The sequence below is a fragment of the Enoplosus armatus genome, chromosome 19 (assembly GCF_043641665.1).
Source record: "Enoplosus armatus isolate fEnoArm2 chromosome 19, fEnoArm2.hap1, whole genome shotgun sequence".
Taxonomy (NCBI): domain Eukaryota; kingdom Metazoa; phylum Chordata; class Actinopteri; order Centrarchiformes; family Enoplosidae; genus Enoplosus; species Enoplosus armatus.
In genome coordinates this window covers 10,940,692-10,958,272 of record NC_092198.1, presented here as the reverse complement: position 1 = coordinate 10,958,272, position 17,581 = coordinate 10,940,692, and the positions used below count along the sequence as shown (strand labels likewise).

Sequence of the window (17,581 nt, the reverse complement as noted above, 5' to 3'; positions counted from 1 at the left end):
TTAGTTAAATTGAGGGTATACAGAATCTAAAGTCCCCTGGAACAAACTTTAATATACTTTACTTTGTCTTATGTAATTATTTAATTATATTGAAATAATGGACTGAAACATACTCAATGTAATACTGCTTATTGATGCAAATCCCATCTTTCCCAAAGAAGGTATATCAGAAATGATAAAAACAAGCTTTGGTTACTGTTACTTAACCCGTAAATTATCATGATGAAGAATGATGATGTATGATTTCATTCATGTATGATTTCATGTTGCACATTAAAGAGGCAGTTAGGCATAAATTCAACAAAAACATCAGACCTAGTCCATTAAAAATGTATAAGGAATGTATCTAAAAACATAATAATTATACAATTTTTTTTACAATTATACTGCCATTCTTCTATTTAGAAACAAATATATCTATAAGAGACTTTGATTTAATCTTGACCCAGTTTCCTCTGTAATATTTCACATCTCTTTTTCTGAAAAGAGCAGGTGCTTTCTTGGCGGACTGGAGTTGCACCAGATAATGTGGCAGTGTCATCATTTCCAAAACTAGTCTAAACATGGCTTAGCAGGGAACTCCATAACATTTGTGCAGGTGTGTTAATGTTAGGCCAGTAAATCTGGCACGATGAGTGTCGGAGTGATTGTCTCTCTGTCTGAGCTCGGCCTCACCTCTGGAGCTGTGATGGGAGGGTGAGAAGATTCTCTTCTTTGTGGAAACTCCTTTTTGTTTGGTTGAATGTCCAAGTTTTTATTTTGGCCTCAATTGGCTCTGTTGTGTATGTTAGACTCATATTGGATGGATTTAGATAGGTCATGTGGCTGCAAATGAAATCCTGGGTAAATCATTATCTATATATCTTATACCACATGCATTATCAAAAACCCATCATGTTGACAGAAAGGTGCTGATTTATGTTTGTTTTCCATAAAACAACTTATCCGTAGAACTATTTGGGGTAACTACTTCTTACTAAATGCTATGAATTTAGAGTACATCAGCCTAAAAAGACTTGGTCAGACTTTGGTCAGGTTTATTCTTCATTACATCCCTGTTTTGAGTTAGTAAGTTAGTTGAGTTAGTAATTGCCTCTTACATCAAGTAAAACATGATGCAATCCACACCAACAACACTTGCAGAATCTAGGATTTTAGGATGCATGTATAAACAAACCGGCTTACATGTATTTCTGTATATGCAACTCCATACATGTGGGTGAGCATGTATGCACATGAGACCGGTGTGTTGGCTGTGCCCCTGATGCCTGGCTGACTGGTCCCAGTAAGAATGGAGCTGATATAAACAGGCTTGGTCGTTCCCACGTCTCTGTTTACACTGGAAGACCCCAGAGCAGCACTACCAGAGCACTGGATTCCCTCCGCACGGCGCACTCACACACTATCCATCTCTGTCTCATACAGACAGACTTACACACATACATGGTTCATGGGCATGCAGAGACACTGTATGTGCATTTATGCAGAAATGCAGCCATGCACGTTTAACACGTTTACAAATGTGACAAGCACAGGTTTTAGTCTTTTATTCTTTCTCCTACTCAGTTTTGTCGCTGTCTTATCTCCCTCCCCTTACTTTTATTGTTTAGAGCCTTTTCCTTTTGCCTTTAGCAGTCTGACACAGAGTTCCCACAAAGCCATCAAACCAGTACTAAACTCAGTTTTATAACACTACCGCAAAGGCTCTCAAAAGCTTTAACTTCACTCTCATAAGTCCTTTTGAAATGGGCCTGTGATGTACGCCCAACATAAACAGAACACTGGGGTCCTGACAAACACGCCCAGTTTACAGGCAACAGTGAGGTCACCTCTGCAGAACATCTCTGCAAAGATGCATCTGCTGATGTGACTCAAGTTTTTAAAAGAAATGCCATCTTAACATTCAGTATTTTTGGAAAGCTGTAGACAGAAAGCGACTTTGTTTTAGTATGTTTCCTAAAGTTCTTCTTCTTTTCTTTGGGAGTGACCTTGTCAGCTGTTTGTCATAAGAATACCAAACTGTCAAGATCATCCACACATTCAGAGGAAAACACGCCTCTTGGGGCCTGGGAATGTATGGATATACAGCCACCATTCACCCTTGTTAGGTTGATAATATTGTTCCATCCAATAGCAAACATAAGCATAAATGTAAGGGTAAAGCGTTCAACTTATCCAATAGCCAATCGACCACAATTCAGATCAAAACTATTGTTACAAACACATAAACATATGCACGCACATGCAAGCACACAAACACAAATATTCCCAGAAACATGAAAAAATGATTTATCTCTCACTTTCCCTCAGTCACTCTCTCTTTGACACACACACAAGGAGTAGTTACAGTGATGGACCGTCTATTTATTCTTAGACATATCTGCATCTATTAAGCCCTAAGTGCTCACATCTGTGTGTTTACATGCTGCATCTTATGACCTAATGAGAATAAGAGCATTGTTCCCCTGGGAAGAGACTGCCCCAGTGATGTGCAGCCCAACAAGCTGTAAACATACTCCTGCGCCCTGCGTCAGCCGTCTCACAACACACACAAACACACGCACGCCATCAATGCTAGTGGTCAGACTTTCCTAACCTGCACTAAATCTAAACCTTTATAGTAAACATCTTGGGACATCTGAACAAGGCTCTTGTGCAGAATGGATGTGAATCACAAGGCTATATTTCACCAGGAGAAGCCCAGGAGGATTAAACAAGAGGGAAAAGAGTCAATTTAGTAACCAGGGAGGAAGAACAATAACAACAAGGCTGAATCATAAAGAAGTTATTTTTCTGTTTTGTTTGGGTGCAGGCCAGGCGGGAGAAGTGTTTGCAGTGGTCTGAGCAGAAGAGCTGGGTTACAGGACACAATGCGCAAATGTGCATAAGCAAGCAAGTCATGTGGATATTAACAGGCATAAACAAATACACGTGAATGTGTGCAGAGATCCACACACATTCAAATCTGTGTTTAGTTTATTCAACTTTATCTCACAAAGTGTGTCATTCTTATCAGTTTAACTTTCATGCAGTGTTGTGCAAAAGTTACACAAAGTACAGTCAGTCAAATGAGCTCAGAAAATAATAATCAACGCAAAACCTCACAAAGTCACAATCAGTCCTCCTAAAGGTCACAATCAGTGCAGGACGTGACAGAGCACAGAAACCTCAGGACAGAATCCATTCACTAAATTCATTCATGAGCCACGGGAGCGGCTGTGAATTCTCTCATTGATAACACAAACATTCCCGGCCGCCTCCAAACTTTACTCCTTCTCCTCTTTTGTAGCCTGTCCAGAATTCCCTGAGGAGCATTTACTGACCAGATGTGCTCATTTTCCTCTGAGATGTTCTAATCCACGTAGCTTAAATGTCAATACACCATAAACACTGAAAAAATAAGTTACACATTGTTATCTGGAAATGGTGTTAACATAAGCCTGTTAAGTGTAATATTGGCAGACATAGATGATTACAAAGACAAATTTGAGGACACAGAATTTGGCTGGAATCAATGAGCATTTTAACCCTTACTTGGACTTGCAAATTATAACTTCTAATGGCTCAAAATTAATTCACAACAAATCTACCAATAACATTAAGTTATTAGCTCATTCTGCAGGGCATGGTGTAGAAAACCTGAGCTTTTCTTACCACAAATTATGTCAAATTTATGTCATTTTTTTTCCAACAAGACAACTTTAGACCAACTTACTGGTTGCTGTTCAAGTCCATCTGTGTGGGCAACTACAAATATTCATTATGTTCTTGATCTCTTTGACAATAAAGGTTGTATTTTATCATATGAACAATCTATGGTTAATTATGAATTTCCTTTGCCATTCAATTTAACTCACACCGATTTGAATGCAGTTAATTAAATGTCATTTGGTTACCCGGTTTGATATTGAAAGGAATTCACTTCACACTTGTAATATCATAGCATGGCATATCCAGTTGACTTAATCTCAATAAAATGGGTTATTCAATTGAATTAATTTGAGTTGTATCAATTACATTTTTTGTTGACTCAATTTATTTCTTTAGTAAATCTAATTTAAAAAAATGAGTTGATTCAGTTTAATTTAGTTCATTCAATTACATTTTTTTGGTTCCTTACGGGATGGTTTCTGGTGGGCTGGTCTTGTGGCTGGTTCCAGACAAACTGGTCTTGGGACCAGTTTAGGGTCAATCTCATCCTCTTCTTCAAACTCACTGTCAGACTATGAATTGACAGACATGATCCTCATATTTAGAGAATTATTCACTTCTTCCACACAAGCTTCTCCTAAATTAATTCTATGGCTCTATGAGCAGAGGTTCTCTTTGCCATACTGATTGATTGTGATAAGGAGCCACGCACACAGAGCTTATTTATTGTGTTACTCCCCCAATTTCAGGTAGAGTGTGTGAGACAGTTTGACACACAACAGAGTAAAGAATGCATGTTATTAGTGTCGAGTCCCCTGGGGTACAGTGAACCCAATCACCACATATGTAATGTAAATGTGAAGACGCGGTGTGCAGTGTGCAGTCAGTGAAAACATGTTCTTCACAGAAAAAGAGCCAAGGCCAATGAGTTTCAGGTTAAATAATATTTCATTATACAATTATAAAACTATAATATTATTTTAGTAAACATTGGACGGGACACACAGACACGAACACCACACAAGTGTTTAATGTGTTTTTTTTTATCGTTGTATTTTGAAAGTTGTAACCGGAAGTTGTAGTCATTTTGAAGTTCGCTAGGTCATCTTGTTTTATTTTGAAAGCTGAAACCGGAAAGTGGCTTACTCGCTGGTCCCTTGTCCGCGGAGGAAGGGGTCTGTCTACAATTTTATCTTGACTGGATTGTTTATGTCTCGGGGTTACAGCACTGAGCTAAATGAAGAGGTAGCTAAAGAATTAAAGCAAAAATTTTAGATACACACATTTGCCATGAACACGCAAACCCACCTGGAAACAGTGGAACTACCTCGTCCTCACTGTAACGTTATACAGCTCGCCTGCTAGCTAGCTAGCTTAGCTAACAACTTTTCATTCATTACTGCCTGTGCACTTTTCTTTGTTGCTAGCTAACGGGTAGCTTTATTCACAACATTAGCTGGGCAGTAGTGAGGTAACTTTATCGCTACTCTGTTGTTTGTCTGTTGTTTTTAGTCGCTCATTTTAATGGAATGCTAGTCACAACAACACGTTCGTTAGTCTAAGCAGTTATGCTGAATTAGTTTTTGATGAATAACGTTAGTTGACAGTCGGCTTGTTATGTTGGCAAGATTAGCTAGCATAATTTCCCTAAACAAGCTTATCAGTTGCGTTACTCTGCAATACAACACTGGGATGAGCGATGCATGAGCTGTAACGCCAATAAACCTTACATTTTAGATAAAACTACGTCGAGTTATACCCTACGCTTTCACGTAATTAAGTTACAGATGCATTACATATAGCCTCAACTATAATATTTTAATTCATCTTGCTAGGTAATTTAGTCGCTACAGAGGGTAGCTAACGTCTCAAGCTGTGACACTAGCGGGCGAGCTAACGTTAACGTTACTTCATGGCCAAAATAGCGTAGAAGTACATTTAAAAACCGAAATAATTCAATTACTCCTCTAGTGTCTTGCAGATGCCGGTGTGATTCTTGTTTTGAGTCACACTCCTATATATCAAGTAGAAGGGAACCACTTAGCTGGAGAATCAGATGAATTGGTGCTGCAACTAAGGTGACAAGTTAAGCCCCTTCCTAATATTATAACGTTTTTATTCAGGTGTAAGATCAACTAGATCACATTATTTACACAGAGATGTGCAAATGCTGCGTGCTCGTTGATTGCGCTGTATGTGCAAGCTATAAGCTGCACTAATAATAAGATGAAAAATAATTAGATAAAAAAAAAGTATGGGGCATTGCATTACATTGCATAGTGCATGTGTAAATCAAAATACTAATAAATCCTGGCCCTTTTTTTTCTTCCAGCTAGTCTTGTCTCCCTGTCCCTCCGTGAAATGGTGGTGATGGTGGCGTTGATGATACAAGTGTGAAGAGAAAGCCCCTGTGGTCCTCTTGCTGCACCGCTCACTTCCTCATGGATTCCAGCAATGACGAGGCACTTGATATTATTATCACCAATGTGGTGGCAACCTTCAGGACCAGGTGCCACCTCAACCTGCGCACCATTGCCTTAGAGGGAACCAATGTCATCTACAAGCCGGAAGTAGGGGTAAGGAAGCTCAAGTGTAATTTCCCCCCCGGGATCAATAAATTATTTCTGATTCTGATTCTAAAGACTGTTAAAGAGATGTACAGCTTTACTGCATTATCAAGGGTATATGATATGGGTCATGTTGGCACCATTCAAATGTTGGCCACTTTTCTTTTTTTAGAAAGTTCTAATGAAGCTTCGTAAACCCAAGATAACGGCCTCAATCTGGTCCTCAGGGAAAATCATCTGCACTGGAGCAACAAGGTAGACATGAAACACTCGCACTAACCGTTAGAAGACTGGAAGACTTGTCAAAAACTACAAACAGCAACCACTGCAACTGCACATAACAAGTGGAGTTGCTAGTTGCCAAAGGGCCATTCATTTTCTCTGGTGAGAGAAATGTTGGCTGCTGATTGCCTTGGCTGTCTTGCCCCTGTATTGTTGGTGCAGTAATGTTGGCTTCAGCTGAATGTTTGAGCAAAATCTCCCATCAACTGCCAATAATGCAGTGGTATCACCATTTGTCTCTCCTGTCACAGCTGACATTAGAGCTAGTAATTATCAGTTTTTGGTAAATCGGCCACAAACCAGCATGGTGATGACTTTGGTACAGTTACTCTTAAGGTTGAAAGTTGCTGTTTGTGTGTTATATCTCTTTTGCATGCCAAACCATACACAGTACGTATACCACTGTTATGCTGGCACTTACTCCTGCTCTCCTCTTCTGCTCAGTGAGGATGATGCAAAGCTGGGTGCTCGCAGGTTAGCACGCTGTCTGCAGAAACTGGGCTTCAAGGTGAGAATAATCACAGTTGTTGGTGAACAGCATTATAACAGATCACAGGTTTTATTTTTGAAAAACATGCATAAACCTGAATATTACAATAACTAGATAACTTTTCAATTCAGATATAGAGTTTATCATAATATCTGTTGAGGTATTGCCTTTCAGATTGTCAAGTTAATGTTCAAGTCTTGCATGGAAATACAGAGTCAAACTGGAACTGTCCTTTCGTGGGGAAATGTTAAAGAGGATTTGCATTGTAATATTAATTTAGACAAAACAACAAAAAATTGTTTATCACAATTCACTATATATCACACCTTTGTTAAAAGAATACAGTTGCAATAATCTATAAATATTTACTTCATTGCTTTACAATCCTGGTCTTATTGTCATAGTTTTGGTTAATATGCCTGAAGGTTGACACAATAAGAGTCCATTTGTGCCAAGGAGGCACAGACCTTAAAGCAGGTCTTTCATAAATACATTCATTAGACTGTGTACATGACTACATTTCTTTTGACTTATCATTTGCTTTAGCCAGGTCATGTTTCATGACTAGTAAACAAAACAGCTGCATGCAGCCAGGGCAACCTGCAGGTTGAACCTCGAGTACAGTAGAACTGCAATCCAAATAGCTTCTGTGTTAAAGCTTTATCCAGCAAAGCTCTTGTGTCTGCTACAAGCACAAGTACAAATGAGGCTAACCTATGGGTAAACTTGCCAACACAACGGCCATAAGACCAAGATTGAAAGAAAAAAAGTTATTTTTTAATGTAAAAGTATGCAAATATAAATGCATTCATATGTGTGTGTGTGTGTGTGTGTATGTGTGCGTGTGTGTTGTCTGTTCAGGTGAGGTTTTCAGCCTTCAAAGTTGTGAATGTGCTGGCAGTGTGCTCCATGCCGTTTGCAATCCATCTTATAGACTTTACTAAGAACAACCGACCCATTGCCAGGTAATTAAGTACTGTGCATCACAACCACCATAATCGCACTAATTCACATCATCACTATCATCAGCATCCTGATCTGTCTGAGTTGAGCAGTATTTAGAAATGTATTCATTGTACTGATCTCCTGTATCAGACCTTACCCCTCAGGTGTCAGTTCAGAGTCTCTTGTATTTTATGATACTCATTTTGGTTGATTAGTTTTGAGTTATAGTAAGTTGTGATGCCATAAGGAAAAATACACATCACTTTCATAATTACCTATCATTGTCAGTTATTTTGATTCAATTTTGCCTGAGACACCTCAGCACATGTATTACGAAGGTAATCACCCTGTTTAAAATGTTACACTTCTTTTACTTGAAGTGGTTTAATATTTGCAAGGACAGGATGACCTCTAGTGGTGGGAGCAGATGTTGGTGTAGTCAGACGTCAAGTGGAGTATCATGTAAAACAGCCTCAAAGCTGGATATGTCATTGTACTTAACCATTTTGTGTGTGTGTTTGTCAGTTATGAACCAGAGCTCCATCCTGCTGCCACATACAGGATCAAAAATATCAAGGCTACTATACAGGTGTTCTCTACTGGCAGCATCACAGTTACAGGTACCACACACTTACATGCATACACACACACACACACAAGCACACATACATACATACAGCTAGAGGGCACAACAGCTTAAGGGATTGAGGTCACATTGACATAATGCACTTTTATAGTCTGTTACAACCAGAAAAGCGGTTTGTAAATAACCTAATTCCTCAAGGAATCTTACTCCGAGTTAAATAGTTCACGCCCTCTATGTTATCCATTATCCACAAGGAATTAACTATTTTGTCACTCTCATTTATGTTTTGACCGTTCTCTCTCTGTCTGCAATTCTCTATTTGTATGTATGCAGGGTTTATTGCTTTTTCGTTTTTTATTGTACTCAAAACTTGTCCTTATGGTCTCACTCCCCCCCCCCTTACCCCCCCCCCAAACACATCCAATCACTCAGGACCAAATGTGCAGAATGTGGCCACAGCTGTTGAGCAGGTCTACCCACTGCTGTTCGAGTGTCGGAAACCCCTCTGCAAATAAAGGATAAAAAAGTTCAAGACAGAAGAAATGAAGGAGAGGTGAGGAAGCACCTTATCCTTGGATTTATTTGCTTGATTTTATCATCACATGGCAACGGCCACAAACGTCTAACTGGATGTCACCTGGACTTTTCAAAATGTTTAACAACCCTATTTGGAGTCGTAAGATTTCCCTGTCACAAAATGTCATTATTGTTGTGGATAGTGTGGCTCTTGTGATTTTAACAGCCTAAACTTGCAAGTATGTCTTTCAAACTTAATATCCTTCAGCAGGAACTGCTCCTCAAACCTGACTGATGCTGAAGGGGGGTGGAGGTTATTTGCTTTTGCTTTTTATTTGCTCCAGGTGTTTTTTGCATGGACACAGAAAGACCAGTTTTAAACAGTCTAATCAGTTCTACGCTTAACAGTGATGACCGTTGCAAAGAGTCAGTATGTTAACACTGAGAAGCCTCACCTTTAACCCTACATACAACAAGTCGTCCCATTTGCCACTTTCTCTGGAAGAATCTCCGTCCATGGCTCGACGTGTTAACGCAAATACAAGGTGTCCACTGTATTACCCATATGTTTGCCCAAAGAGAAAAACATCAAAGACGGAGTCTGGACTGTTACACATGTACACAAAGTAAGAGCAGACCCCCAATGCAGACACACATATCTGCTCAGGATATGCATTCATCTCTGTCATCTTTGTTTGGTTGTCAGTTCACTATAAATTTTTTATAAACGTGCTTTCATTTCATGTCATTTCCTTATAATAGTTTTAAACACAAGCTAAACTTGCAAATATTGAATTGTATTTTCTTGGCTCGAGTGATGTACAGAACAAGATTGATCTCCTAAATGTTTTGGAATGTAATGAAAACCTTTGAAGGGTTCAGGTATATTTTGTTGTCCAGGTGGTGAGTTGTTGAGCCATAGACCCCTCATTTGCTTTCACTTAACACTACTGGTTAGTCTGGTTAGTCCCAAGCTATAGTGGTACTGAGGCAAGATATTTAAAATTAGCATTTTATTGGGCAGAGGAATACAAATTTATTATTAAACACTGTCCAGAATTGGGTCTTCCATCCAAAGTTGCTGTAAAGGCGAGGGACAGAGTAACAGAAACAAAAAATTAAACAAAATTGTAATGTTTAAGAACTCATGATCACAAAAGCAGCCACTCAATTAAGTCGTACAATGTTGTATGGCAGTTAGCTCAGCACTGTCACCCATCTAGAGGCAATACACCCATGTATTGAAGCAACGTAAGACCACGAACAGTGTTCAGAGAGGCCATGCTTACAACATGAGCCAGTGCCTGAATTGTCTGAAAAACAAAACTTTGGTGAACCAATGGAGACAAGTTTAGCGTTTTTAAATAAGAACCGGAAACCTAGCGAGAGGCAACGTATATGTATGTATATAATAAAGGCATCTGATGGAAAATATGTTGACAAAAACTTTGACACGTTGTCTCAAGTGTGTGGGATTGTTTTGAACCAGTGTCAACTGAAGATTTGTGACACTTGTTCAGAATTTTGTATTTTGTATAAAAATAAAGGTTAATGATAAGAGGCCACCACATGACTACTGTTTAGTGTGTTTTACTCTCATCTTCATTGTGTCTCCTTGTGTGTACATGTCCTGATTACAGGTGGAGCACAGCAGTTTCAAGAGAATATCCTATAAAATGGTTTTCAGTGTGAGACTTTGCAAATATATGTCTACATCTTCCAACATGAAAAGAGATTCAGATATGTATCAAAGTACAGATTTAAAAATGTACAATTTAACTCATTCTTTCTTGCAGTAAAACATTCGACTTGTTAATCAGATAAGTATAATTTTGGCATCACTGACATAAGTAAAAAAAAAAAAAAACACTTTCATTACTTTTCACACTACTTCTTACACTACAACAGTACTACTCGTTATATTATCTACCCAATATTGTTACTAGACCTAATGAGTTTAGTATTTTTTGCTTCATTGCTGGTTTTTGAGGCAGTCAGGCATACAGTGGAGCTGAGTGTGTTGATTCATTATCATTTTCATGATTGTTTGATCCCATAAAATGTAAAGGAGGAGACACCGGGCTCTTACTAACACAACTGTGGCCTTCATCCATGTTTCCGTCACCATGTGGATGGTCTGGTATGACAGGTTTGAGCCATGTTAGTGTTATTACATTACATATGACAGGGAGCAGCATCTAAACAATGTCACTGGAATACATTTGCAGTCCAACACAGACCCAAAGAATGTTTTTCAGTATTACTTTAGATTTTTCAGTACATCGTTGATTTCCCCATGATTATCCAGAAGAGACGATCTTTTATAAATGTTCATCACAATGTCATGGTCAAAATGGAAAAAAAACTAAAAGACTATTGGTACAGTTTCAGCACTCATGCAAGGGGCTTCATCAGTTCTACTGACTGGTGGGGAGTCCATTTCATCCTGGAGTTAAAGAAAAATGTTCCTTTCTGCGTTGTTGGAGCTGTGTTCTTAAATAGGGAAGGGGTAAAGAAAGGAAGGAATTAAATAAATGTTCTATAATATGTATTTTATATAATCTCATTTACAATCCCCATTATTGACCTTTCTTTACTGCCCTTTAACAAGCAAGAGCAAACCCTGAGCTATCCTCATTTGAGCAAATCTCCATTATTTCATTCTTTCCTCTATGTGTAATTTTGACCATCCCTGTTGTTTCCTTCCTTCACATGCAGTACGTAGCTAAAACTAACTATATGAATGGGACATTATTATAGGAATCAGCTGGAACTGCAGGGATGTACAAATGCAGGTGAGACATACAAGTTGTATCCCAAATTCTTTAACAGTGCTAACATATTGTCCTTCTTGATCCTTGCTCTTGTTCTCCCTTCAGGTGAGGTGTACAGTTGTGGTCTGTTAAAGGAGTCAGACATTTGCTGGGATCTCTGAGGACGTGCTGCTGCTGCAGATCAGGCTCTCCTGAGGCTGAACCTGCCTGCAGAGCCTCACCTCAAAAGGCTTCCTAGCAAAGCAGAGAAAGGAGAGATGGAAGATGAAGAAATCTATCTCACAAACTAGTTTACTGGATGGGTAAGTTTCTGCGTAAGCTGCCACTCACCTCTTAGCCAGTTCTTTTGATATCTCCTCCAGCGTGCGACCTTTAGTCTCGGGGATACAGAGGATGACAAACACCAGGAGAACAAAGCTCATGGCAGAGTAGAGGAACATCACATTGGGGACACCAATCTTTTCTAGAAAAACAACAGCAAAATATATATATATATATATATTCTTAAATCTCAGTCAGCAAACGTGTATAAAGTTTGCTGGTTGTCCTCACAAACATTATAAACATTCCTCTTTCTTTGTCCTGGGCAAAAGCTCAAAGCTGTGTCATGGTTAAAAGGTTTTCTTTACCTGTGGTAATTTTTTGCAGAAAAGAACACTGTGTGCTGATCTACTCGTGAATCCCAGCTTAATAAAGTATAACCACACACACACACACACACACACACACCTGTAATTGTGAGGAAGGTCATGGAGATCAGCAGGTTTGTGGCCCAGTTTACAGCCGACACCACAGACACAGCCATGCCTCTGACTCCCATTGGAAAGATCTCACTGAGAACCACATATACCACTGGAATAGAAAAGAAAAGAAATATACAATGGCATAAGGGGGCATGGTTAATAAGGTATAAATACAAATAACATGATCCAGAATAGCTTTTCACAATTTTGATATCTGACCATTTTGTGTGGAGTTATAGGCCAGGCTTGGAGCTTTAAAGTCAGGGTCCACGCTGCTTTATCTGGGCAACTTGGGTGTTTCAATCTATACTTCTATCTCTAAGCATAGTTATTGTATGATAATCATTGTTGTACTTTGTACTTCACAGTACAATGTCTGACAAGCTGCAGCCATTAGAACCAAATAAACCAGACACATGATCTTAACGTATATGTGCATGTGAGTGCATATGGATCATGGTTGCTGTTCTATATTGCGGATACTGCAAAAGTATAAAAATCAAATGTGGGCACACTAGAATGCAGACATGCATTCCTTCTTTTAACGACAGCCTGAGGATGTCCTGAAGGGTAAATACAATGTATGTCAACAGTTACCAGTTCATTTGTGTGTGGGTGTGTGTGCAAAGGGAGTGGGTGAATAACACTGAATGAATGGGAGCTTACTTGGCCCGAGGCTAATGGAGAAGGCTGCAACGTACACCAGCAAGCTGATCAATGACGCCAACTTCAGTGAGGAAGACACCTCTGCATAAGTCTTTCCTCCTCCTAACCCTCCATTCCCACCATCCTCTCTGTTCGTCCCCTGTGTCTCCTCACTGTTCCACAGGCTGGGGAGGTCAGTAGAAAAAATGTCACTGTTGTCCAAGTTTATCGTGGTGCTGTTCAAATCCCACAGCGTATGTGTGTGGTTTAGTATAGTCTGGCTTTTGCACAGGCTGGTGAGGTGAGTGTGGCTTTGCAGTGTCAGTATACCAAGTGCTGCTAGCGACATTCCCATTGCGACGGCGCCCACACACAAAAAGCTCTTGGGTCCCACGCGGTCGACCAGCAACACAGCTGGGATGGTGCCAACTACTTTGACCACTCCAAACCCTGTGGAGGCCATGGTTGCTGCGGCGTCACTGTTGAAGCCTACACTGCGGAGAAGTGGTGAAGCGTAGGAGAGGATGTTTGGCTGACCGGTAGCCTGCTGAAGGAAGACCAAGGCCACACCTGTTAGCAGCCGTGAACGCAAGTTGGCCTTGGCACTGAACAACTCCCAGAAACTATGCTCTGATTCCTCTTTAAGTCCTGCCTGGATGTCTCTGAGCTCCACTTCCACATGCTCCTGAACCCCACCTCTCATTCTGGCCAGCACTATCCTGGCCTGCTCCACTTTACCCTGTGCAACCAGAAAGCGTGGACTGGGTGGGAGGAACACAAGTACACTGATCTGCAACAGCGCTGGAGGGATTACTAGTCCAAATGTATACGCCCAGCCATGGGGCAGAGTAGCAAAGGCGTAACTACAGCTGAATCCCAGCATTACACCCACAACCAACATCAGCTCATACAGCGTCACCAGCAGACCCCTCCTCTCCCTGGGTGAGATCTCTGCAATGTACAGACACGCTCCTGTCCCCGACAGCGCTGTTCCCATGCCGACTATTACCCGGCCCAGTGTAAGTGCAATAAGTGAGGTGACGGCGATGAGCACGACGCTCCCTCCGACCACAAGGGCGGCACTCAGGAGCAAAGAGCAGCGGCGGCCGTAGCGATCCAGGATAGGACCTCCGGCCAGGCAGATGAGGAGAGCGCCGAGCAGGTGGGAGCTGACCAGCAGTTCTTGTTCCCGGCAGGAGAGGGAGAGGAGGCCCCGCAGCTGCAGCAGGACTCCAGAGGTCAGGCCCATTTCGTAGCCCAGCATCAGGCCGCTCAGAGAGGCCGCTACAGCCGCTACCACCACCAGCCAGCTGCAGCCTGGAGCGAGGGACAGAAACAGAGAGAGAGTCAGAGAATATACTATAAGATAACAGCTACCCAACAGAAGGCCTGGTCCAAATGTTCATCCTCGAGGACTCTTGATTTTGCTGCCTTTTCCTAAAAGAGCAGACACGAACAAGTTGGTTCAGGTTCAAAGCAACTGTATCTAGTTTTGTTCTACGAAGACATGATTGTGTTGTGTTTTTTATTGTTTACATCAGCTAGTCTCAATATGCAAAACTGTTTGAAACTGAAGGATAGAGCTGCTGTCCCTTTCATTTGGTAGACATGGCCAGACGTTTAATTTACAAATACATCAGAAAAATGAATATACAGGCCAAACTCACTGCTAGTGAGATGTTTCCATCCAGAGTAAGAATGTCCTAGAAACATTAAATGTAGGAAATAAATGAACCGTATTAGCAAAACAGTAGCAGAGCAAAACGTGTAAAAATATTTGTGTCCAACATAGCTTATGCCAAGTAAATTTATAAGACAAATCTTATATTGCCAATTGAGCAACAAGGATCAAGCTCTCATGACGCCCCCATGTCAGCAAGCATCTGCCGCAGTGAGGTGTTAAAGAACAAGACAGTGAACCTCTTTCAGATCCAGCAGAGCTATTACTCTCCCTGGAGTGGGGCCAACATTACAACCATGTGTTCCTTCTGGTGATCAAACAAGTACTGTGTTCTTGTTTACAGCTAGTCAAGTTTTAAGGCAGCATATGGTCTCATGTGCAGTTGCTGTAATCAGGTTAGGATGGATAGACGATAAACAAAATATATGTTATTGTCTCCATCCCATGTCATAGCACAGAAACTCAAGTAACAAACCTTCAGTCAAGGAAATGAGTTACAGCCTGATCAAAGAGGTGATGTACATACAAGAATAGCATTGGATGAAATAAAAAACCAACTTGATTCTACCAACTTGGTTTGGAGTAAAAAGCAGACAGTAGTTAGTTAGTAGTACATAGGGAAATGGCCATATTCCACAGAGGAACTACAAAAAAGGTTGTCACTGACAGCATGAGGTCAAAGGGGAGAACCCGGCAAAAGGCCAGATAGCATCAATAAATTGCTGTAATGCACTAAAATAAAAAATAAAAACATATTTCAAAGAACATAACTTTTGGCAGGGCCACAGCTTTTCTCCCAGTAGGTTTCCCCCAATCATTAAGCTGCCTTAACAGCACTGACTAAGCAGAAGTAGAGGTCGGAGGTTCACAAGAAGAATGCTGAAGCAATCTTGCAAGCTATTGTGTGTGTCTGCGTGTGTGTGTGTGTGTGTGTGTGTGTGTGTCTGCGTGTGTGTGTGTGTGTACGTGAGGAGCCTACATGCTTTGCCTTGCATGCATCACTGTGGTAAGCTAACAGATATTTGTTATCATTAGACAGATAGGAAAGGAACAAGTAGAAAACTGATGAGCTTAGCATTTAGACTACGATACTATTTACATATACATTTATATATGTAATATATATAACTCATGGATTCAAAATAGTTTATGATATAAACAGCTTTGAATAAAGGACATTTGAATTATTTATTATTATTATTATTATTATTTATTATTTAAACCTGCTAAACACATTTTTATAATAGGCTATAGACTTAAATGCCAACGTATTTAACTGCAATTGTTCTAATAATCATGCTAGTGAGACTTTTTTGTTTTTAATTATCAAGGCGCAACATGCAAGAAAAACAGAGACACAGCTGCAAACTGCAGGGATAAAGACTGTTGTACTGCACCCACACCCACTTATTTTTATATGTTCTGTCACAAAACAACGAGGACTGAACCAATGCTACTTTTTCACTCTCAATACCAACTCTGATACCTAAACTCAGAATTCGTATCCAAATACTCGGGTTACCTTGATACCTTGCTGACAAGGAGTATCAATCTAATACTAGTGCTCTTTTTGTCTCCTCATTTTACTGTGCAGAAAGCTTTTCTCATTTCCTATGGGTGGGAATTTACAATACCAATAGTCTAAGTCTAATTACAGCAGAGGCAGTACACTGAAAACAAAGTGTTGCACACCATATTTGCATTTTCATACATCCCAAGGCAACAATGTGCAGAGAGGTCCAGATTTTAAGACCGAAGGGTGCTGCTCTTGTATTTTTGCCAAGCAAGTGCAGCAAAATAGTGAAAATCCTGTTCACAGTTGTCAGCGAGTAAAACATAGTAATTTGATGAAAGTTTTTTCAAAATGCAGTTTGGCACACAAAAGGCTTTCATCCAGAAACGATTTTTCCCCAGTACATACAACAGATTAAATCTGTGGCCCATTGAAGCCAGCTCTTCAGGTCATAGCAAAATTAAAGTAGAAAGGTCATTGGTTAAACAAACTGAATGTTTTTATGATTCATGGGCAGGTTTTTTATGATGAGTGGGTGTCACATTTTTGGTATAAAGCCACTAAGGTCAGAGTCACCCGGGACACTGGCATAAAGACAGTCATGAACAACTTTTGGCTTCTTCATTAATCAGTGTTTGAGGAAACAGTCGATGTAAAGAAGTTGAACATGCAGCAAACTACATTTTTGTTTTTGCTGAATGATTACTGTTCAAATTCCCACGTGTTCCAAGAAGCAGGTTTTCTGAGTTGTTTGGATAAAACCCAGAGCAGGTCCAGTCAGTCCAAGTTCCAGACTGTTACTCGGAAAGTTATCTAGATAACTCAATTAAACTGCTTCTTGCAACAAGTCCCAGGTTAGCATTTAAGAAATATCGATTTTCAGTATAACCAAGTTTTATATTGGCCTTGGTGTTTATGGAGGCTCAGTGGTGGAAGCCAAGGAATGTAAGCTGTAAGGAGGAGCCCATTTGTACCTGAATTAAACACGTACACCCTGTTTCTTAAGTAACATGTACGCTCTAAACAAAACACTGACACACCTCTGGCTTAAACATGTTATTTTATCTATTAAAAATGCCACTGGTGTCTGTGTGTACCTGGGCCTCTGGGTTGGGCCAGTTTCTCGGTCTCAGAGGAGGGGTTGCCTGAGAGGTAGGTCATCTTCTTGGTCTCACTGTTGGGGTCCAT

The 17,581-nt window shown here is 40.3% G+C and overlaps 2 protein-coding genes across 2 annotated transcripts; one reads left to right on the top strand and one right to left on the bottom strand.

Annotated features, from left to right (window-relative positions):
* Positions 1–4,825: 4,825 nt before the first annotated feature.
* On the top strand, positions 4,826–9,769 carry tbpl1 (TBP-like 1). The gene is made up of 7 exons (XM_070925771.1): positions 4,826–4,896; positions 5,984–6,227; positions 6,391–6,473; positions 6,945–7,008; positions 7,852–7,955; positions 8,461–8,555; positions 8,954–9,769. Exons 2-7 carry the CDS (start codon positions 6,093–6,095, stop codon positions 9,034–9,036), a joined length of 564 nt encoding a protein of 187 aa, XP_070781872.1. The 5' UTR covers positions 4,826–4,896; positions 5,984–6,092; the 3' UTR covers positions 9,037–9,769.
* A 2,179-nt stretch (positions 9,770–11,948) lies between these two features.
* Positions 11,949–17,581, bottom strand: slc2a12 (solute carrier family 2 member 12). The gene is made up of 5 exons (XM_070926320.1): positions 17,491–17,581; positions 13,221–14,516; positions 12,541–12,663; positions 12,142–12,274; positions 11,949–12,045 (listed from the first exon to the last, which is right to left on the bottom strand). Exons 1-5 carry the CDS (start codon positions 17,579–17,581, stop codon positions 11,949–11,951), a joined length of 1,740 nt encoding a protein of 579 aa, XP_070782421.1.